Raw genomic sequence first — 24,803 nt, 5'->3', positions numbered from 1 at the left:
CAGGAAATCCTGTTGTGTATGCAAGGTGAAAGGTTTCTTTTCAAAGGTATTAGGTTATTGTGATGTACATCAAGTGTACTTTCATAACTAGCCATCATTGTGTGGTGTATTTGAAGTGTACTTGTATCCTCCTGCATACATAATGTGTACTTTCTGAAATAGTACAGAGCAGATACACCGAATGCTGTGTATTAAAGACATACTTTTCTTGTGAACTATCTAGCTTACAAAATGTACACAGCAAGTACACATAATATATACTGAAGATGTATGTTTTGTTAGGGAAATTATCTTCCATTTACACCCCTTTTTTGAAGAACAGTTCAGTATGTTAACTCATTGAAAAATAGCACAGTATCTTAAATTATATCCAATTATTTAACCTAATTGTAATGAATGTAAATGAAATACTGAAAAATAATTTAAAATAAATAAGGTATAAAGGTGCTTTATTTTGAATTCCTGAAAGTGACTCAAAATACTCACTTGAAGGGGCAGATAACTCTTTAACAGAAGGATGGTGACCCAATTTTTTATCCATAAATTTGTTTCTTTAAAATCATGCAAAATTTAAGAAAAGTCTCTGCATTTGTTAAAATTTCCTTTCTTTGCTTTGTAAGAAATTGCACTTCCAAGAAAAGCCTTTACCAGTAATAACTGAATTGCTGAAGTCACCTTTTTGAAAAATGGTGATACACTGTTTTTGGCCATTGAATTTATGGTGTCAGTTCTGTGTTATTTATAGAAAGTGAAAAATATAATCCTACAAAACAAGATAACATAACTTATTCTCTTAATTCATCTTAATTCACGAAAGGGAAATACTTCATTATAATTAAGACAAGAGCTATATCAGTGATTACATGTGTTGCCTGATGATAACCAATTGCATGTTTGCAGCTACTATGTAGTACTATGTACTACAATGCTTTTTTCATTAAAGGGACAAGCTAAAAATCATTCAACTGGAAAACCCTTTTAATATGCGCAAGTACCTGAGGTACTGAATCCTGTAAAGTGTTTCATTCAAATTGCATATTATTTTTTTTTAAAGTAGTATAAGAGAAGTAGTCTGGACAAAACTAAACCATTAAAGGGCTATTACTGTGAAATCCACTCAAGTCATAATAAAAGTTCAAGGTCATGATACTCCTGTTATATTACTGTGTTATACAAGTTCTCTTTTTTTTTTACTGATAAAAAGATAAAAAGTGTTCCAAGCAGACAGAGGTTTATAGAAGGGACTATAACTGTTCTGTTTTGTTTTGTTTTTTTGTTTGTTTGTTTCATTTTACGCCTTTTTCCAACAGTATTTCAGTCATATAGGCGGGTAGTTTCCTAACCATCGTTCCTGGAGAATTACACCAGTACTAGACTACCTTCCTCCGCGCTAAACTACCAAAGCATCTCCAGGGGATCAAACCCACGCCAGAGAGGTAACTGGATAAGAAGTCATCAACTCTAACCCCTTGACCACAGTCTTGTACAAGTTTGAAGAAGCATGCGAGAGGTCTTTTTGCTGCTGTGGAAGATTTGTTTAATTCGAAAATATTTGGGGATATTTTTGCATAAAAGACACAATGAATGGTTATAAATTACAATTATTTAAAAAAAAATAGAATTTATTATATATATTGAATATAGTATCATAATGAAAGTGTTTGTTTTACACTTCATTTTTTAAATGTTTTGAATGATTATAAATTATGCTGGAGAAATGGACTTTTTTCTTAGCGCATTACAGTAGAGATACTTTTTCTAAAAGAGAACAATTTGTGTTATGTCATCAAACTAAATTTAACATAAATGATATACACATGTATTTATATTGAAAGTAGTATCAAAAATTTTCTAATAAAATTCAATAAACACCTTTTCGGTTTATGTTTTGGTAAGTATATGGAAACATTTCCTCTACATTTTCAAAAACTAGCATAAAGTTTGTTAATCAAACAATTTTAAGTCCCAGATTAACATAAAACAAGAGGGCCATGATGGCCCTGAGGTCGCTCACCTGTATATAGCCCCCCCCCCCCCCCCCCCCCGGGCCAATTTTTACCCAAGGGCTTTTATTTGTTTATTTGAACAGACTTGGTAGACACACATAAGAAGATGTTTCATGCTAAACATCTAAGTTCTAGCTCATTGGGTTTTTTAAAAGAAGATTTTTAAAGTTTTTACTATACACATATAGTTAAAAACAATGACACCCCTGGGGCAGGGCCAGTTTTGACCCCCTGGCTTTTATTTGAACAAACTTTGTAGATATTTACTTAAAGATCTAAACTCTAGCTATTTGGGTTTTTTCAAAGAAGATTTTTAAGTTTTTGCTATACACATATAAGGAAAATCAATGACCCCCCCCGGGCGGGGCCAGTTTTGACCCCAGGGCTTTTATTTGACCATACTTGGTAGACACCCATTAGAACATGTTTCATGCTAAATATCTAACCTCAAGCTCTTTGGGTTCTTTAAAAGAAGATTTTTTAAGTTTTTACAATATACATATAGGGAAAATCTATGACCCCCTGGGGCGGGGCCAATTTTGACCCCAGGGCTTTTATTTGAACAAACTTGGTAGACATTCACTAGAAGATGTTTCATGCCAAATATCTAAGCTCTAGCTCTTATGGTTCTTTAAAAGAAGAATTTTTAAGTTTTTACTATATGCATATAGGGAAAATCAATGACCCCCCGGGGTGGGGCCAATTTTGACCACAGGGCTTTAATTTGAACAAACTTGGTAGACACTCACTAGAAGATGTTTCATGCCAAATATCTTAGCTCTAGCTCTTTGGGTTCTTTAAAAGAAGATTTTTTAAGTTTTTACTATATGCATATAGGGAAAATCAATGACCCCCTGGGGCGGGGCCAATTTTGACCCCAGGGCTTTTATTTGAACAAACTTGGTAGACATTCACTAGAAAATGTTTCATGCTTAATATCTAAGCTCTAGCTCTTACGGTTCTTTAAAAGAAGATTTTTTAAGTTTTTACTATATGCATATAGGGAAAATCAATGACCCCCCCCCCCGGGCGGGGCCAGTTTTGACCCCAGGGCTTTTATTTGAACAAACTTGGTAGACACTCACTAGAAGATGTTTCATGCCAAATATCTTAGCTCTAGCTCTTTGGGTTCTTTAAAAGAAGATTTTTTAAGTTTTTACTATATGCATATAGGGAAAATCAATGACCCCCTGGGGCGGGGCCAATTTTGACCCCAGGGCTTTTATTTGAACAAACTTAGTAGACACTCACTACAAGATGTTTCATGCCAAATATCTAAGCTCTAGCTCTTAGGGTTGTTTAAAAGAAGATATTTAAAGATTTTTCTTTCGGTTGCCATGGCAACCAGAGTTCTGCATGGAATTAAATTCTTTGAACAATTTTTAAAGGTGACCACCAAAGGAACATTCCTGTGAAGTTTGGATGAAATTGGCTCAGTGGTTTATGAGGAGATGTCATTTAAAGCAAAAGTTTACGGACGGACGACGGACGGACGGAAGCCGGACGAAAAGCGATCACAAAAGCTCACCCTGTCACTTTGTGACAGGTGAGCTAAAAATGTTTATATCATTTGATTGGAATACACAGTATATAAAGCTGCATGCCCCCAACCACAATATTTGAGGAAAATCTTTTGTAAAATTTGTGCCATTTGCACCAAAAAAATCTCCGTTGCGTTATTTTTACCGGTTCAAAAGTTTAAGGAACAGCAAGATTTCGGTACATGGTTCAATCGGTCATATATGATAGTGCATGGTGATATTGTACCTGAAATGTTCACTGTTACTAAATATCGGAACATGAAATAGTAAAACATTATTCAGAAAACAATATGGTAATCGATTTATACAGTTTAAAAGATTAAAACAGAATGAAACACCCACGTAGCGCTAAATAACGTAAATGATATTTTCCGATTTTTCTATGTACTGGTTTGTTTACTTCGATGTTAATTTTTCGTTTAAGTTAAGTCGTATTTTGAAATGGAGCATGCGCAAAACAATTTTAGTAGACTGCTGCTAATGATTTTACGCTTTAAATGGGATTCGTTCACTACAATCAGATACGCAAAAATGGACGCCGCCAGCAATCAGTCTGAACACTGTGGAGAGGTCTGATGACCTCTCCAATAAACTGGAAATGACCTATATACATGTATAGACAATCAAAACATTTTCCTTTTAGAAATTAACTTTTTATTCACTATTAGCCACATTATTAATAGTCAAAAACATGAATTTTATTTCAAATGACAACATTGAAAATATGTTCCTTTAATTTGCAAAAATAATGTGCACACAAAAAAAATTCAGGAAAACACTGCATACAGTTAACAAAACTTGTGTATCCCTCAAAATAGTAAATGCACAAGCCAAATTTAATCAGAATCATCAAATTAATTAACATAAAATTTGGAATAAGTCAAACAATATGTACATGATAAAGGATAAAACTAAATAACAAAGTTTGTGTCAATTAAACAACCTTGTGCTCAGAATATACCATTAATGAATTTATTTATCAGTAAATTTGCAATGTTTTAAAATTTGAAACTGTCACTTATTATGTCATACAATTTTAAAGGGACTCTGCTGACGTTTTTTTGAGACGATAGGTCTGGACATATTTTTTTGTTGAGATTTTTGTATTTTTTTTGTTGAGATTTTTGTACTTTCTGATGAAGGTCTATACTAACAACATCTGTGCAAAATTTTAAATTATACGCTCACTCCATTGTTCCAGAAAAATCATTTTTTTGTGTGACAAATTACCTTACAAGGTGTTAATACACTGTTAACTCCTTTTTAACTATTTAATTTTGAGATGGCACAATCCAAAAGTAAAGAATTTGTTCAGATAATGAAAGCAGCCTGGCAATTATCTGACCTGTCAATATATCTTCTAAATAACTATGAGTTAAATTATGACATTAACTGTGTTGGTGCAACATAAAACCAAACCCTAAAAAAATATATAATTTTAATATAACTAAATTTTTGTATTTCAGAACAAATTGTAGACAGCAAGATCCCAGAACTGCATTTCTAGCCAAATGGGGCTTTCAAAGAAAAGAAAGTCTTAATTCATATGTTTTGTCTGTTTAATACATTCATCTCCTTACCTCAAAGACAAAATATATACAGATCCTCCCTTACACAGGATAACTCAAAACAGCAACAACAAATTAGACCACTCCAAAAAGCAGTCTGAGATTCACATTGCAAACTAACAATTTCACAGAACATAAAAAAAAAAAAAAAAATACAGATCCCCCCTTTACGGGATAACTAAAAACAGCAACAACAAAAAATAACAACACCAAAAACATAGAGATTCACATGAAACTAACAATTTTACAAGAACTAAATTGATAAATAAAAATATGTTAATTAAGCAGTAACTTAATAATATTCTAAAAAAAACAAACCCAAACAACACAAAGTGTCTTAAAACATGCAAAATATCTACAAATTGATGGGAAGGTGTTAGAATAAATGAAATTATACCTTTAAAGGTTTGCAATAACGTTTAAACTCTGCATTCTGTGAAAATTTGGTTGAAATCACTTAAGAAATGTAGGTAGAGATCACAGAAGACATTGTTTTTTCCTCTGACATTCTAACAACCAAAGTTAAACAAAAACTTGCTTTTTTGTGATTTACCTCTTTCACAACCCCAACAAACATTATGACCATATCAAAACTAGTAAACAAAAATTTCCGACAAAATGCCTTAAAAATGATTCACAAGAGATTATGTAAGCAAAGATTGTCTCTTAAATACTTTGTTTTGAAATCAGCAATTTTTAATTAAATATAAAAATCGTCACCTAGCTTAGTGAAGTAATGGGTTAACTCTATTATATAATTTAACAATTACCCCATTACTGCAATTAGGTGACTATATGTAGTATTAGAGGTAGTACTGACTCATGATAGTCAATTCTTAGTGTTTTAATATGATTAAAGGTGGTATGTATTTGTAATAATACTTTCTCTGGTAGGAATCAAACACTTCCAAAATGGTTTGTTATCTAAAGTACACATGTTGCTGATTAAGTTAATGTTAATGTTAAAAACTGTTAATTTTTATTTCTTCACAAGTTTTTTCAATATCTTTTGCCTTTGTATGCTTTATAACAATCTGTTAATATTCTGTTGTTTATAGATTTATTGTAACTGTATATAATATGTACATGATTATAGAGGCTCATAGGGAAGACTGGGCTTGCCTAACTGTGTTGCCTCTTGAAATAAAGTTGTTATTATTATTTTGATCGAGATAAATCATGTATATACCTGTATGATCTAACAATTTTCAATAGTGTAAATAACCAAAACCAATGTGTACAAAATATCACAAATCTATATTCAAAGTCATTTTCAATTTTCTAAATAATAATCACAAAATTAAAGCTAGTTTCCAATTATATGATAAGCACTTGCAAAGTGGCATTGAGCCTCACTTAAGGTAACAAGACAGACCCTTACTTTGTAACAAGACCCACACTTGAGGTAACAGGACAAGATCTTCACTTGAGGTAACAAGACAATGCCCTCACTTGAGGTAACAAGACCCTTACTTGGTAACAAGATTCTTACTTGAGGATATTATTATTAAAACATGATAAATCACAATTATGCGTTTCCTTTAGATGATAAAAACGCCCAAAAATCTACTTAATTTGCCCTTGAAGAAACATCACAAACTGTCATATAATGATAAACTATTCATATCACATTTAAACAGAGCCATAGCACTTTTTATCAATAGCACAAATAATAAAAAATATTTTACAAATACATGTTCACAATCAATCAAAGAAAATTGATTATTGGTCCATTATCTTTCAGATAGCTGCAAAAACATTAAACAATTAACACATCACATAGCTGTCATTTTTTAAAAAAAAGTTTAATAATACAATAATTCAATAATACACTATGCAAAAAAATGAGCAAATTTTTCTAGAAAATCACAGTGATTGTTAAAGGAAGACAACTCTTCTTTCCCTTATTCACCGGATGATAGTTTTATCTAAAAATAGAATTACTTAATAGTCCTGTTATACACAAGTAGAACAAATTCAATCAATCTTCTACAAAACTTAAACATGCAAACAAGTATGACTATCATTTTCATTGATATTTGCAGGCCTTATTTTCAAGTTAAGTTAAATGCTCAATTTAGCTTCAAAATTTTTATTTTCTTTATTTTCATTTCAAAAGCAATTTTATTTTTTGATGTCTTGTAACAGTTTCCAAAAAGTTTACTTGTTGGCAATATGCTGTCAAGTCTTACTAATTTTCACTTAATTTTCCAGTTTTGTTGTTCTCCAGAAATTGAAAGATAGGCAAGTCAATTTAAGATATTGAGCATAAGACGAGTTAAAACAATATCCACACATACACAAACAGTCCAATGTTCTTTACACACAAAAGCTATGCATTGTAAAATATGTAACAAACAAGACAAAGGTTATATCTACATGTACTTGAAGCATGACCCTTAGTGACCATTAACTGTATACTTAAGCATGATATAATGTACATGTATGTTAGACCAATACCCAATGATGACTATCCCTACAGTCAATTCCCCAAAAAATAATAATGTAAAATATACCCATAGTTAAAATTGTGTTCGACTAGTAATTAAGTGACTGTTTATTATACTCCTATACTAATCTTATTTAGGTTTGAGCATAAACATTTTAAGCAGCCTTCAGCTTTTATTTTCTGTTGGAAAAATGATTTTGTGTTGTTTCAACCTAAGCAATTTAGTTATAATACCTAGGAAAAAGTGCACCATATCTCTGTTAAGCCTTCTCCAAAACAGCGTGTCAAGAGCTATCTTTTAAAAGCTTGCACTGACGTGCGTTTTTTTTAAAAAAAAGATTGGAAAACAAACTGTCTGCTTTACTTTTTAAATAAAGAGAGCAGACAAGTAAATAAGCGGTATCAAGGGGTGTCCTTCTTGTTCATGTATTTTATCTACAACAAATTTCATTTTACACGTATATTCCTTGATATGACAATTATATGAAACAATTTCTCTTAAAATAGGATATTTTACCTTTAGAAAAGCTGAAGGCCCCTTTAAAAACATTTGGAAGCAGACGTAAAATTGTCTTTCTTGTATTTAAACCCTTTGCATTTAAACCTTTTTTTAAAATAGGTGCAATAAATGAAGGTGTCAATAATGAAATCAAAGAAGAGCAACAACTTTAAACAAGAGTTTTATATAACAATCTGGCTCTAAGTTTCAAGTAATAATTCAATGAATACCCCAAAATTTCTATTGCAATAAAATATATTACAAATGAATTAAACAAAATTTTATCTGAATAAGTAAATTTTTCAATTAATCCAAATGTATAACTATTAACATTCATCAAACATGACATCATCAAACCAATCAAATCAATTCTTTTATAACATCTTTTCAATTTTGCTGAGTCACTGTTAGAATTAGGTTTATTTTGTAAGCTTGTCATTCATTGGCCCATCAATGGCTGGTTTTCAGTGATAAAGTTCAGGAGATCAATTCTCGTTGCTATCCCAAAAATCATCTGTCTCTGTGTAGTCTTGCTTTCTCCCTCATCTAAAAGGTCAAAATAAGAGGAACTTATTCCATTATATGGTTAGTTTTAATTATCATCAAATACACATAAATTACAGCTGGACAATTTCAGTTATTCTGTTAATTTATACAAATTTATTTGAGTTCAATTGTGTTGGGAGCTATAAGCTACTTGGAACACTCTCAAATCCATTCCTGGAACCAATCAGTACTTAACAATAGATGTAAAGTTTCTTGCTGAAGGAAACAACTGCTTGCCCCTGACAGGGTTTAAACCCACATGGCCAGCAATCTTTTAACTAGAACTGCCACAGTCATATGGCGTGAATACCCCCGCATACCACTTTGTCAGAATCAACCGTGGCCATTTAGAGCTCAAGGACAACGTCCCTGCCAAATCTGAGGTTACTAAGCCAGTGCTATGTATTCTACATGCTTCAAATGTGCAAATGTCAAAATCAATAAACTGCGGACAGGCATTCTTAAGCAACTGAGGGGAAAAGCTTTTCTTTAGTCGACCTTTGACCCAGTGACCCTCAAAATCAATAGGGGTCACCTTATAGTCATGATCAACCTCCATGCCAAATATGAAGACTGTGGATCAAAGGAATATTAAGTTAATGGCAGGACAATCTTTTTGAAGTCAAAGTCCATGTGACCTTGATCTTTGACCCAGTGACCTTAAAATAAGTAGGGGTCACCTACTAATCATGACTAACCTCCATGCCAAATATGAAGACTGTGGGTCAAAGGAATCTTAAGTTATTGAGCGGACAAGCTTTTTTAGTCAAGGCCCCTGTGACCTTGACCTTTGACCCAGTGTAATAAAAATAAATAGGGGTCATCTACTTATCATGACTAACCTCCATGCCAAATATGAAGACTGTGGGTCAAAGGAATCTTAAGTTATTGAGCGGACAAGCTTTTTTAGTCAAGGCCCCTGTGACCTTGACCTTTGACCCAGTGTAATAAAAATAAATAGGGGTCATCTACTTATCATGACTAACCTCCATGCCAAATATGAAGACAGTGGGTCAAAGGTTTATTAAGTTATTGGGCCGACAAACTATTTGAAATCAAGGACCCTGTGACCTTGACCTTTGACCCAGTGACCTCAAAATCAAAAGGGATCATCTACTAATCATGACTAACCTCCATGCCAAATATGAAGACTGTGGATCAAAGGTTTCTTAATTTATTGGGCGGACAAGCTTTTTAAAGTCAAAGTCCCTGTGACCTTGACCTTTGACCCGGTGACCTCAAAATCAATAGGGGTCATCTACTAATCATGATCAACCTCCATGCCAAATATGAAGACTGTGGGTCAAAGGAATCTTACGTTATTGGACAGACAATCTTTTTGAAGTCAAGGCCCCTGTGACCTTTGACCTGGTGGCCTCAAAATCAATAGGTGTCATCTACTCGTCATGACTAACCTCCATGCTAAATATGAAGACTGTGGGTCAAAGGAATCTTAAGTTATTGGGCGGACAAGCTTTTTGAAGTCAAGGCCCCTGTGACCTTTGACCTGGTGATCTCAAAATCAATAGGTGTCATCTACTCGTCATGACTAACCTCCATGCCAAATATGAAGACTGTGGGTCAAAGGAATCTTAAGTTATTGGGCGGACAAGCTTTTTGAAGTCAAGGCCCCTGTGACCTTGACCTTTGACATGGTGACCTCAAAATCAATAGGTGTCATCTTCTCGTCATGACTAACCTCCATGCCAAATATGAAGACTGTGGGTCCAAGGAATCTGAAGTTATTGGGCGGACAAGCTTTTTGAAGTCAAGGCCCCTGTGACCTTGACCTTTGACCTTAAAATAAATAGGGGTCATCTACTTATCATGACTAACCTCCATGCCAAATATGAAGACTGTGGGTCAAAAGAATTTTAAGTAAGTGGGCGGACAAGCTTTTTGAAGTCAAGGCCCCTGTGACCTTGACCTTTGACCTCAAAATCAATAGGGGTCATCTACTCGTCATTACTAACCTCCACGCCAAATATGAAGACTGTGGGTCAAAGGAATCTTAAGTTATTGGGCGGACAAGAAAAAACCGACGGACGCCCGACGGCCGGACAGCCGGACGGACAAGCTGATTCCAGTATACCCCCCTTACAACTTTGTTGTGCGGGGGTATAATTACTAGTCTGTCATGTTAACCACTTGGCCATGCCGCCATTCTTACTGTTAATGCAAGTGTACTATGTGGCGTAGTAAATTTGTAATGTTACATAGGCAAAAGTACTTTTTTACATCTAGAAAATCTAAGCTAATACCTCGGGTAACAGTATTTTCCTCTGGAATGATAAACTATTGTTTACTGTTTACCACAAACCTATGTGTTATTTATAGTCTGCTATACCATTTTCAAGGCAGTTGACTTTTGGTCTTTGGTAAAATACATGTATTACCATTAAGGCAAAAACAATAAAACTACCTATAAACCTTACAAATGTTCCCAAATGTCACTAAAAAAGGCACCATTTTACCAAATATGCAACATATATAAAAATGCTTATGCAAGATTGAAGAAAGAAATGGCAAAAGTTGCTATTTTGTATTAAAAAAGTGTTCTAAAATTGTGTTTCTTTGTCGTTCTTAACAGCAGAATTTTAACAAATCAAAGCAATAATATCAGAAATGCAAATTGCAATTTCTAACAAAATGTTAAAATACATGTCATATCATTACTTACATTGTTTCTGCCCGTGAACAACAAGAACGTAGTGATCAGTGTCCAGCATACGTGATAACTGACCCAACGATGTGTTCATCTGTACCATTTTGAATTGTTTATACATAGCCTTGGAAACCGGATCTGACTTTTGAACTTTTCCTTTCACAACCTGGGCCATCATATTTCCTACTGTCACCATACCTTGGATAACGCTATATAACAAAAACATCACACCATTAAGAATTTCATAGTATGAGCTCTTACAACTTTAAACCTGCAACTTGACTATTTAAGCCACTAGATGGCGCTGGGGCAGATTTTCATGGTATTTTTGACATGCTTCACATCTAACAGCCCTTTTTTGAAATAGTAAAATAACCAAGAAGTATTTTGCCTAAAAACTTTTTGTATAACTTCTTTGCAACATTTGAAATAAAATGGCAGAGAAAATATCACAAAAGATTCATTTAAATGTACTTTGTGAAAAAAAAAAAATCAGTTAACTGTCAAAAATTTGAAAATCCCGGGGCGGAGTAAATGGGGTCATGAACTGCAGGTTGTAAACAAATACACGTGGCAGTGTTAACTTTCCAGTAGAAACTTGAAATATTACTCTAGGAAGGGAGCTGCTGATCAGTAATCGTCTGCTATAGTGTTTGTTTACATCAGCTAAATTTAGCACAGGTACAGCGTCCTTTGCATGATTTATCTGATAAACACGCCTACAAAATTCTCCCTACCAGGGCAGGGATTTTTGCGGCTTTAAATAATTCTGTAACATCATTCAAGATCTAAACTTCACAGAAAATTGACCTATTTATCATTAAAGGCCATGCTCATGCTATCATTGCATCAGAATCTTTTTGTGTTTAGAAACGTTACTTAGGAGTAACAATTTCTGATTAACTGGCATGAAAACTTTGCCATTCAGTCAGTACTTATAATAAAATACTTTACTTATTGAAAATGATGCATTGAAAGATTTGGACAAGCCCAAAATTGATATTTAGCATGTTACACGATAAAAATAATTTTAAACCAATGATTTTTCTACGTACCCATCTCTATCAACCACAGGGACTTGATCAAATCCTTCTTTGTTTAGAAGTTCTAGTGTTTCACTTATCGTAACATTTGGCGTCACTGTTAGAGGACTCTGCAGTTTCAATGCACTCACATTCAAATTCCACCACCTTTACGAGAAAAAAACAACAATACATTTAACATAACTTTTTTTTGGCAACACTTTGATGTAGAAAACAGTATCACATTGTCATATTTTATCACAAATTATTCACCTGTACTTCTCTATTGGCATCACCCTCTTGTATCTTAACATCACATAAGTTAAAAATTTATTCACAATATTTTTTTGTACTTTCAAAAACTAAACAGTGCAACTAAAAAAATTCAAACATTCCTGAGATAGATAGAACTTCCAAAGGTAAAGGTATCTCATGGTATTTCATGTAGGATGCATCACGCGACAATTTATTTTGAGAAAATTCCCTCAAGGTCATTCTTTAGGAAGAGGAAAAGACTATACTTGACAGGTGATCATTACTTACATGATAAAATTGTTAAAATCATACAATTTCTTAAGAAAAAAGACTCTTCTTGTAAAACATTTTATTTTTCCATAAGTATGATTACATTAAAAAATTCAACAACTCAACATCATTTTATATTAATCTAAAATATGTAGTCAGTGATATATGCTATAATAAAATAAAGGTCTTTTATGTCTATTAATTTTAAAGTCATTAAAAAGCAGTTTTACATTAAAGTGACATTATGCTCATCCAAGTGTGAATGGAGAGTGTTCAGGTAAAAGTAACAAGAGCTTTCAGTAGGACAGCATATTTGACTATTCTCAGTGCTTGATAGTAAAACAAGAGTCTGTATAATACAAAAATGTCTGGGTTCAGAAAAGTCCATAATTCTGTCAAAATCCATGTAAGAGTTATGGGCCTTGAACTGTGACCTTATATTATGCCTTCAAATAAGTGTGTAAAGTTTCAACCTATTCCTTTCAGTAGTTTTGAAGATACCAACTTGCAGGGAAAAACATTACCAAAGTGTGCTGCCTGTTGAACACTGACACCTGGGTGAACTTTCCCTCTTCTTTGTAAAGTTGAGCTACATTAAAAACTTTACATTTTGCCATAATTGATTTCAATTATATATTCTGCATCACAAAAAGAATCAGCAAGTCACATGACCCACGGACATTTCTATAAATATTCTTTGTAACTTATTGATAACATTCTCTTGATAAAAAGAGTTGGGCAATCTTTTTAAATTTAAGGCAGTTTTCATATTTCATCTGACACATTTCTTATTATCAATTATTAGTAAATCACCATCATACATGTAATATTCAATGTATTGAAATATAAATAATATGAGTCGCGTCACGACAAAACCAACATAGTGCGTTTGCGACCAGCCTGGATCCAGACCAGCCTGCGCATCCGCGCAGTCTGATTAGGATCCATACTGTTCGCTATCAGTTTCTCTACTTTTTATAGGGTTGTTAAGTGAACAGCATGGATCCTGATCAGACTGCATGGATGCGCAGGCTGGTCTGGATCCATGCTGGTCACAAACCCATTATGCTGGTTTTGTCATGGCATGGCTCAATTATTCAGTTTAACTTGACAGCAGAAAAAAACGAGCATAATGTCACTTAAGATTAAAATAATTTTTCTTAACCATTGCAGACGAAGATTGCATAATAGAATGTATAAATCTATAATTAGTGAATAATTCTGAAGCTAAGCGTCCTAAGAGTCTGATAAGCCATGCTTTACATAAACAATTACATGACAGCTAAGAACCCAGGAAGATTCCTGCTAAGTTCTACAAATGTTTATGGTATTATTTTATATTGCTTTTAGCCATGCATATGACTACATGTATATAAGTTTGTAGCTTAAAGGCCCATTATGCCCCAAAAATGCTGTTATTTTTATTTCTCTTAAAACACTTTTTTATTTTTGGTGTCATGTTATAGTTACCTGAACCATTCTTTTGGTTCTGTTGCCTTTTGGCAATTAGAACAGTTATAGACTTAGTATTTTGTATGGAAGTTAAAAAAACTATGTTGTTAACATTTTGCTACTTTTATGACTAACAATTTCACATGGAGCCCTTCTTTCCACTGGTGGTAAGCATTTAACATGCTCACACACCATTATTCAACAAATATCAAACACATGTTGGCCCTTTCTCAAGAAGGAAATTTATTCATTTCTAAGGCATAATGTGCCTTTAATTATCAAACCTGTCTACATAATAATTATACAAATTATAAATACTGGTAAGTGAGAATAAAATCGCAAGATTATGTACCCACTCAATTAAAATATACATAGAGTTATGAGAACTTTCCACCTCAATATGCTCAGACAAACTCAATACATAAAAGACAAGAAAACACAGTTGTGCTAGAATAAATTGTTAATGATTCCATGACATGTTATGTACTTTAACCCTTCACCTGCTGAATCTAAATGTGATAGCCTTAACCACCAGTCTAGAGACCGGCCAGCTTGCAGATCCCTGCAGTCTGACCAGGCTCTTCACTGTTGGTAGCTAATTTTTTTTTTTCAAATTTTTGGGAGACATAATCAATCACACAAATTCAGCAAGTTCAGGGTTAAAGATACAATATATGCTGTGAAGGGAGACAACCCAGTCTATTAAAAATCTAAGGGAGACAACTCATTCTATTTCAGAACTGTGACAGCCTAAATCATTCTGCAGAACTTAATTTTTCAAATTAGTTTATCTTCTTGGTTTTCACTGGTTTTCACCACCAATTTACATTTAAGCTATGTACATCTGGAGGTGAACACCAAAGGTAATGTATGTTTTATACATGCGCAAGTAGGCTGAAGGCTATTAAATAGATAAAATCTACATTGAATATGAAGTATACATTACTGACAACCAATGAGTTTATTTATCATAAGCTTGATATCAAATTTCTTTTCTCAGCCAAAACATACATAGCATACTGATGCCAGTTTCCACAACCACAAAATATTGCAACCAAAAAAATCAAAAATACATCTGACATCCAAATTATCGCAAATTTTTTTTAAAGATATAATATATATAAATATCAAAGAATAATTCCTCCCAAACCCACCCCTTACAATGACAAATAATCTTCTTAACAGTGAAAAGTAAATTCATATAAGCTAATCTCCTAAAGGAAGGGAAAAAAAATGAAATAAAAAAGGAAAATGAGCCAAACAACAGCAAACACCAACACGTCTAAGTGACTACATTAAATTTTAGTAAGAGAATAAACAAAAGACAGAAAACACAAGTTGTTTAGAAAACAGAAGACAATGTATTACCATGACTTTGACTGACTGTAAAATAGTAATGAAAAAAAAAGTAATAACATGAAATTTCTTTTCAAAATTTGAATACACAATGATATATTTAATTAGTAAATCAACAAAGTAATGAAATAAAATACCATATTGAATTTTTTGTTGTTGTATTAATTTTTCATATCACTGATCTTTACAACAGAATATAATTATGAGCATTCATTTTGCAGGGGCAAAAAAAATATCCCCTAACAAACCAGAACAGTTATGTGACACTATCAAAATTATTGGTCACTTATAATATATAAACATCCTAAGAGCCAAAATCCCTTGCAGTTATTCTTATTCATTTCAATATATACATGGACTTTGTGTGGTACCAGAATCTGCTAAACAATGACAAAAAACACAATACAGAGTTCTTCCATACCACAATATACTACAGTTATAAATATACATGTGCTTTAATTCTCTGTATCTGATAATTTCATGTGCACATTATCCAATTAAATGTCTAATTTTATTTATTTTGATCCTTATATTGAAATTCACATGGCTGTATTAAGAATTTAATATTGGCCAATTGCTGGTAGTTTTTATTGTTGTTGGGTTCTAAGTCACCACAACCATGTAAAGGTCATATGGTCATTCTTAAGATGTAATGGTAGAGGAAGACCTCTAGTGACCCATCTTCCATAATTTCAGGCAAAAACTGGCACCTGAGATGATCATTAACTTTCTGTAAGCTAACTGAGTAGCTTCCTCACATAAACCCACAGCCCAGGGCAGGATTCTAACATACAACCGTATGGGCTAAGTAATTTGAAGTTGACAACCATCACCACTTAGCCATGGAGGGCCCATAGGCAAGTATTACATTTCACAAATTTAGACAGTTTCTTTAAATTGCAGTTCAATTTACCTTACGTGATTATAAATCCAAGGCAAGTCCAAATAACTTATTATTATTCTTAACTTCAATACTGATCCATATTCCAAACTTAGTTTTCATATTAAGACAAAATTCAGTGCTATAAATAGCAGCAATCTATTAATAGTAACATAAAGGAACCTACCATGAATTCATGCTGGCATCACCGGTATCTAATTGGAGGAAGTTTCTTTGGCTCATCCAATCATCTGACAGAAACTTGGACCTGAAATTGTAATTGAAAATGAGAAGTTCTAAAATGTGTACCTCATACATGTGAACTTCTTTCGATGATCAAGTGGGAGATTTTTCTTCAAAAAGAGGGAGGCTTTAGAATTTGCAATAAATAAAGAAGAAAGTCCAGACATCAAAAAGAGGGAGAGTTCTTTAATTTGTGAAAATACCCCTTATTTCAAGAAATATCTTTGAAAATATGACTGCAGAAAGTGGGAGTATCCCGCTCAAATTGGGAGAGTTCACCTGATTGTAAGGTAACTAATTAAATTTTCTTATTTCTTTTTTTCATCTAGAACATGTGTATTATACTTTAAGGTGAACTTGCCTCAACAATTACCGACAGTTCCAAATTCAACACAGTACTATTTCTAATTCATAAGTTAAGGATGTAAAATTCAGAAAATTATACTTCAGAGATAAACATAAATGGTGTTAAAGAATGTAATTATCACACAGCGTCAAAATTAAGGTTAATTAATCAATTAAAACGCTTACATGTAGTTCCTCACAGAATCTGCAAACAGCACCACACACCTCTGACCTTCTTTTAATCCAAAGTCTTTCATAGCTTGTAGGGCACAGTACATAGTAGCTCCACTACTTCCACCTACAAAAAATAGTTCATGTTACATGTATACATGAATATAGCTCATAGCTTGTAGGGCACTGAATAAACATCGTAGTTTTGCTATTATTACCTAGAACAAATATCCCTTGAAATACAGACATACAAGGCATGTAGTGCAAAGAAGTTACACAGGAGCTACTTCTATCTTAAATATGTCACACATTTAAGTCACACTTAAAGGTTAATATATCGTATGACAGCTTTACTGCTGTAGGAATACCCCAGAAGCACTTTTGTGCATTATGTCAGGCATGAGCTGGCATCTAAGTGGAACCATAGACCTTCCATAAGCTAGCTGGATAGCTATCTAACATTACAAACCCATGCATGATTTGTACCTACAGTGATGAGGATTATTGGTCCTAAAGTCAGTATCCTTAAACACTTGGCCATGGAGCCCCAAATAATAATACCATAATTATCCTTCATTAAAATGCTTGCAAAATGTCTACACCATTAGCATAAAGCTAGGCTCTATCAGGCATCTAAAAATATTTTCAGGGTCATGGGTCCTGCACGAGTAGCTTCTAAATCCACTGTGCAGGCAACATTTTCTACCCGTCCTGCATCATAATTTCAACCACTAAATTATAAAATATCTCACCACACAGTAGACCCTCTTCCCTTATAAGACGTCTACACATCTGGAATGACGGTTGGTCAGTTGACTTGTACCATTTATCAACAAACTGAAAATTAAATTATCATTTGTTTTTTTTAAATCGTAAATATCACAAAAAATAGTTACAGTTTGAAAGCAAATATCAAAATAATTTCACTTTCCTGAAGGTATGAGGTTGCTACAGGTTACATGAAGTTGTTTACTTTTAAAAGCTTTTCAACATACATGTACATGCAAATAGGTCTGTATTAATCAACACATTTCGATAGTCACTCAATTTTGAACAATTGTTTTTTGTTATTTACTTAGTTATCAATAATAACCTAGTACATGTAGTTACGATCTCTGCCTCTAAACCCAGTGGTCACTGGTTTATACCCTACCTAGGTCACAAGCTACCTCATATTACACACTGGCTAATTTGAGGATGTGAACACTCAAGATACAAACAGACATATGGTCAATAAAGCGCTGGCTCAAAATAAAAGTACATGTAATTTAGATTAGTGTAACTGTCCTATTCTCAGTGCCTGACAATAAGAAAAGGGGCATAAAATGGTAACCTTAGCCCATCATATCAGATAATCAAAGAGAACAAGTGTGTAAAGTTTCAACTTATTCTCTTGGGTAGTTCAGGAGATTCACACTTGCACACAAAAATACAACCAAAATGTGATGGCCATGCCAATGACAGTATTACATTGGCTCTTCCTAATCATGGAATAGTCGTGCTCAGAAGGATTTCAATTTAGTTATAATAGTTATATTTTAACACTCACTGTTCTATCTAGCACTGTTGGTATGAAATCATACCCAGTTCCCTCCACCTCATAACCTGTCACTGACGTCTTGTTTATCTCATTGGGCTCGGCAAGGATTGAACCCTCGGGATCAACACCAATAATCTAGTTTAACATACAGAACACATATCCTGAATATTTCTCCTTTTTTTTCTATTTTATACAATGATTTATATTGAGTTAATGTGTATACTACTAAGAAGTTAACACTCAAACTTTTATCTGTGAACAGTAACCGAAAAATCATGTTCATGTTTTTTTTATATAGTAAATCAATATATTTAAAGTTTCACTCCATACTTGTTATATAGTATAGTCATATAGGTACATTGCAAGTGATATAGGTAGGCACATGGTAAAAAAGATAAAGGTAAATGACAAAATCATATAGGTAAATGGCAAAATCATATAAGTAAGTTGCAAAACTTTTTGGTAAATGAATGATCACATAGATAAGTGAGGCCTGTAGAATGATATCTTCCTTTATAAACTCACTATAGACATAATATGATGATCTTTTGAATCTAAGACCTTAGCTTTAATTGTGAAAATTTCTGCTGATGAAAAACAGAAGAAAATGTCTACCTTACAATTGGGACATCTTTCCTTAAACTTGCGAGCAATACCGGTCAAAGTGCCACCAGTTCCTGCTCCCAAAACAACCATGTCTACTTTATCTGAAATACAATAAGTTAAAGACGATTGACATTTTTTCATAAGGGCCTACCTCTTTCAAAACTAGGAAGGGGATAATGGAAAATATGGGCATTTTGATAGGGATGTTGAATGCTTGGTGGGATGAGAAGTAGATATCACATTGACACTGATAAGGTCAAATGGCAACTTTCCAGTTTTCCTAGTGTTCTAATAACCCTCAATGCACTATTTCAGGCATAAACATATAACTGGATAGAACCACCTACCTTCCATAGGCTAGCTGGATAGTATCCTCATATGACAGAATCCTGGCAAAATTTAAACCAGTGCTCTGTATTCTACAAGGTTAGTGACCATAATCACTCAGCCAGAGGCACTTTATCATACATCTGCATGTATATAAAAACATTAAAGCATAGTAAGTAAGGAATGACTTTATTTAATGAGGCTAACATATTTGGTTTCTCAATCTTCCATGTGGGCCTCAAAGCACCACTTAAAATGAAATCATTCAAAATCTAACCTCCACAAGCCTGAAGAATCTCTTCGGCAGTGCCATCATAATGGGCCAGTGGATTACTGGCATTACGGTACTGGTCCAAAATGTGCGAGTTTGGCAATTCTTCCATAAGTCGCTTGGCAACACCAATGTGAGATTCTGGTGAATCAAATGCTGCACTAGTGGGCGTTCTCACAATCTCTGCACCTAGGGCTCTCAATACATCCACCTATATGAACAAATTATTTCATAAAATACATCTTTAATCAAGAGCACCATGGAAACTACAGAAGAAGAGTCTTAACTGTTCTCCCCATTATGTTCTTGTAGCACACTTAAAGAATTTATAGTAACCTAAGTGATATTGAATGAACAGATTTATTGTTATCTATTGCTCCCATAGCTACCTAAGTATTCATATGTACTGGTAGTGCTTTTTGTCACTTTTATTGAAATGCTGATGTAGGACCCATGGACAGTGGAAAATTGCACGGTGGAAAGGAAATGAGGGAAATTCAATATAAATTGCAAGAACTTGTTTCGCAATCGAGCCCATGTATAAACCAAATTAAGCAATTAGCAATTTGCTATACAGAAGTTTATGTTTTACCTTCTCCATACTCATTTTTTCTGGCATTACAATGATACATCTGTAACCTTTCACTGCGGCAGCCAGGGCCATACCAATACCTAAAATATAGGTTTGTCAGGATTAATTACAAATTGAAATACTTACATAAAGATAGCAGAAAAAAAATCTAAGTTGTTAATTTGTTGAGGTTTTGTGTGAGTCTCATATGGAGTATTTCAGTAAAATACTGAACAGCAATTGTGCTAGCATGGTATAACATTATGCTACCTTCTGTACATTGTATAAATGAATTCAGTGGAAGTGGACCATTGGTTGTAGAAAGGTAACAGCATTATCATGGAAAAAAACATGTGCTCCACATACATGTGCTCCACATACACTGGAATTGCAAAATCCAAGATTTGTTCATCTATGTACTAAATAGGATTCCTGGAAGCAGTGAAATGAAACATCTGTCTTGACTCATCATACACTTGAAGTCTGTATTATCCATGCAATTTTATCATGGACGTATTCCAAATATTTTGTAATGAGCAGTCATATGTTGAACTTAAACATTGTTGTGTCTGTGTAACAAAAATGCAATGTCTGATGCAAATTAGTCTGCGTCACACAAATTGCATATCATTAGTTAATCACTGAAATGTTATGTATGTCAATAACACAAGGTTCAACAATACCTGTATTTCCTGAAGTTGGTTCTATAAGAACATCTCCAGGTTTCAGTATTCCCGCCTTTTCTGCATCTTCAACCATCCGTAGTCCAATACGGTCCTTCACACTGCCTCCAGCATTAAAAAACTCACATTTTGCCACTGAAAAAAAACAACAACAACATAAAATTATCTCATTCAGCAAATTCCATCAATATCTTGATGTCAGTACATCTATTTTGATTATGAGTCACTTCAACACTATCGATATTAAAGAATAACATGGAAACTTTCCAGCTTTGCGTGGAGGAAAGAACCACAAACCTTCCATAAGATATCTCCATATTAGCTCTCTTACCCAAGTCAAAGGCAGGATTCAAATCCACAGCTCTGAGCCCAGATGCAAATTGTTCAACATCGGTGACCTTGTTATGTCTTTCAATATTATTAACATAGCTTAATATATAACTTACAGACTTCACAATGCAGTCCAGCGGACTTGGGAATTCTGTTGAGACGTACGAGTGGTGTGTTACCAATGTTGTCTAAAATTGTTGACATTATAGCGGGCTTCCCTGTCCTGTAAAACATCAGAATACAGAATATTTAATTCTATATAATATAATAATATTATCAACTTTGGTGGAAAAGTGAATCAGAAATTTATAGTATTCATATATATTTGAGTTTTCTTATTAACACTTACCACACTAAATATCTTAATAAATGGACATGATTGTCTATCTTTCAATTTGAACATAATCAATTTCAAAATAGCAAACAGTGCAGACCATAATCAGACAGCTTGGATTCTCTTGCTGACCTTTGTCAACACTGTCTGCAATGGTAGAATCAAATGCTGTTTAAAGAATAGGGGTTACATTAAATGTTGCAGTTTGTGCTATGGCATGATTCATACATCATTATACATTATTTCAGGCACATCTGTTACAAACATGTACACATATATTTGCATTATACCTCATAAACATATGATTATCAATACATTGATGCAAGATAATCTTTGTCCCATACTATATGCATCACATCTTATTTCTAAACAACAGCTGTCTGTAGGACAGCACGCTTAACTATTCTCAGAGCTTGACAGCATAACTCTGTAAAATGGTAATTCAGAGTTATGGAACCTATACCCATTATGTTAGATAATCACAGAGACCAAGTGTGTGAAGTTTCAACTCATTCCCTTCAGTAGTTTTGGAGATACCAACTTAAAACTTTTAATCAAAATGTAATGGCTTTGCCAATGCCAGTGTAAAAACAACAATTATTTTTCAAATGGACCAGCTAAAAATCTCTAAAATCACAACCTGAATCCCATATCTGTGACTCTAGCTTTTTTTTAATATGGTGAAATGGATATATGAATTACTCAATTTTATTGTAATAAATAGATTTTTTAACATACATAAAGCATCAATAGTTCAATACACAATACTGGTTAGTTATTTTAGTTGGAATACAAGGGAGCTCAAACCTACAACCCCTGGTTTTGTAATTAGTCAGATTAACAGCTTGACCACTGTGCATGACCTAGAGAAAACCATACTTACACTTTAACATGGCGATGTGGGGATTCAGAAATAGATTTGGCATCATGGTATGTGCACCGACTTGGTAAATCTGGCCTCTGCCATTTGCGGAATGGACTGTTCCTCTCGATTCCGTTCTGTGATATTGGGCATTCAGACATGATTTTTGGTACTGTAATCTGTCTTGTTCTGAAAAGAAAATGCCACAATGTTATCAAAAATACATTTAAAAAAAGTAGTGCTTACTGTACAAACAATCATGAAAATGGTATATTCTTCGGAAAATTCTTGGGAAACCATTTAATTTCCCACAATAGCCTGTAAAAGGGGAAAGCCAAGGAAAACAAGATATAAAGCTGCAGCAACATTCCTTCTTACCATACAAGTTAATACAAGGGTCTTGATATTGTACTCCAAAATAATACAGTGTATGGGTCATTTACAGACACTAGGCAATCATAAATGATTCATAGCAACGTTTGAGAATTCTCTTGCAAAGCATGAGTGGTGGCACTCAAACAGTTTTCTATCTGAAAGTCACTGTGAAATTTAAACTTAAGCAAACTGAACTCCATTAACAAAATTGGGCATTTTACTAATCACAGAATGACATAATTATCCTATAAAGTTTGGCAACTGTTTTCTATCTAAAGGTCATGGTGACCTTGACCTCTGCTGTAGTGTTCCCTCAAACACTACCCCCAAAAAAGGAATCTTCTGCTAAACACAAGCTATCATCTAAACTAAAAGTCAAACCATGAATGCAAGAGTTATTGTTCTCTAGTCATTGAAAATCTGTTACCTGCCTGATTCACTTTGGCCCAAAATTTAATTATACATATATATGTATTCCTGAAAACAACAAAAGGTCATCATCCACTGCAGATCAAAATGGAGAGGTCTACAAACCTGTGATATGCCAATGTGTGAGTAAAACAAATTCAGTGCTCAGGGCCTTTACTTCATAATTTTTGGGGCCAAAATTCGGCCCATATTTTTATATTCTTCCCAATTATCTTTTTTATTTCATTTTGGAAAATCCCCTCTAAAAAAAATGTTATTTTTAAATTTACCCAACCTTAACAAGATCGTTTTAAAATTTCCTTTTTACAAAATAAATGAGAATGGACAGTTGTCTGTGATAAACCAATCCTATAGTGTATTTGCTATTATTCCTCCCACATTTAATAACTTAAAGGGGTTTCAGTCAAACTTTCACAGAATTATTATCATCAATTTACTAGTGTCCTGCTGCATATATACCAGTCTTAATTGGTAAATACATGAAAAAAAACCAAAACATTTTTAGTGAAAATTTTCTGTCATTTTTTCATTTAAAAAGAAACACACTTTCCTGAAGAAGACATGTCATTTCACTGTTTTTTATGGGCTGATTTGGGGACAAAAAATTTCCTTTGTTTCTTAAAATTAAAAAATTTATCCTCCATCACTATAACAGCTTCCAAGGTACTTCAAACTGAGGAAATTTTGACTGGATAAAAACCTTATGTTCAGTCAGGTAATATGTTCTACCCTTAAAATTAAATGCACCCCACAGCAGACAAAATTATGTTATGCTTGCCCACATGCATACGTCACTGTGTCAAACTTTACAAAATTTGACCCGATGTAGAAGATACTTAAAATCATTGATTTTTTAAAAAGAATATATATAGATAACGGTTCATTTTCGAATGACAACTTGCATTTTACCTGAATGTTATGCAAATGTGTTCTGATCTTTTTCTGTTGACAATTTTCACGCTTGTGACCGCACCTCCACGTTTCTTGAATCTGATTGGTCGAAACGGTATTGGCCTTCTTTCAATGCTGACATACCTAAAATCTGACAATGGAATATCCTATATCCGGTCTCAAATTTTCAATTTTTAAAAGATCGTTTTAATGTCTAATTTGCAATTCCATAAACTATTTTACAAATTTCATGATAAATGATTTAAGATAAAGATAAAATATCTAAAGAAAAAACAAAAACCAAAAATATCATGAT

At 33.5% G+C, this 24,803-nt stretch overlaps 1 protein-coding gene across 2 annotated transcripts; it reads right to left on the bottom strand.

Moving 5' to 3' along the window:
- Window positions 1-6,167: 6,167 nt before the first annotated feature.
- On the bottom strand, window positions 6,168-24,660 carry LOC132713340 (cystathionine beta-synthase-like). 2 transcript variants are annotated; one of them, XM_060695892.1, is made up of 15 exons: window positions 24,506-24,660; window positions 22,814-22,981; window positions 21,713-21,819; window positions 21,267-21,401; window positions 20,605-20,684; window positions 20,019-20,223; window positions 19,424-19,515; window positions 18,818-18,943; window positions 18,021-18,105; window positions 17,284-17,395; window positions 16,697-16,777; window positions 15,642-15,656; window positions 12,330-12,464; window positions 11,290-11,483; window positions 6,168-8,609 (listed from the first exon to the last, which is right to left on the bottom strand). In XM_060695892.1, exons 2-15 carry the CDS (start codon window positions 22,951-22,953, stop codon window positions 8,503-8,505), a joined length of 1,614 nt encoding a protein of 537 aa, XP_060551875.1. In that variant the 5' UTR covers window positions 22,954-22,981; window positions 24,506-24,660; the 3' UTR covers window positions 6,168-8,502. The 2 variants fall into 2 exon arrangements, with proteins under 2 accessions (XP_060551875.1, XP_060551876.1); XM_060695893.1 differs by lacking the exon at window positions 15,642-15,656.
- Between the last annotated feature and the right edge of the window lie 143 nt (window positions 24,661-24,803).

This window comes from Ruditapes philippinarum, unplaced genomic scaffold (genome assembly GCF_026571515.1).
Source record: "Ruditapes philippinarum isolate M1 unplaced genomic scaffold, ASM2657151v2 ctg4266_1_1_1_1, whole genome shotgun sequence".
NCBI lineage: Eukaryota > Metazoa > Mollusca > Bivalvia > Venerida > Veneridae > Ruditapes > Ruditapes philippinarum.
The sequence above is the reverse complement of the archived record's forward strand: the minus strand, read 5'-3'. Positions and strand labels throughout refer to the sequence as shown.

What these genes read in the sequence shown, in the direction of transcription:
- LOC132713340 (XM_060695892.1), bottom strand. Translation starts at nt 22,953, where the DNA reads ATGTCTGAATGCCCAATATCACAGAACGGAATCGAGAGGAACAGTCCA. An exon ending in CCACATCGCCATGTTAAAGT is followed by an intron (nt 21,820 to 22,813) that starts GTAAGTATGGTT and finishes GATGTTTTACAG; the next exon opens with GACAGGGAAGCCCGCTATAA. An exon ending in CAACAGTGCTAGATAGAACA is followed by an intron (nt 18,106 to 18,817) that starts GTGAGTGTTAAA and finishes TTTAATTTTCAG; the next exon opens with TTTGTTGATAAATGGTACAA.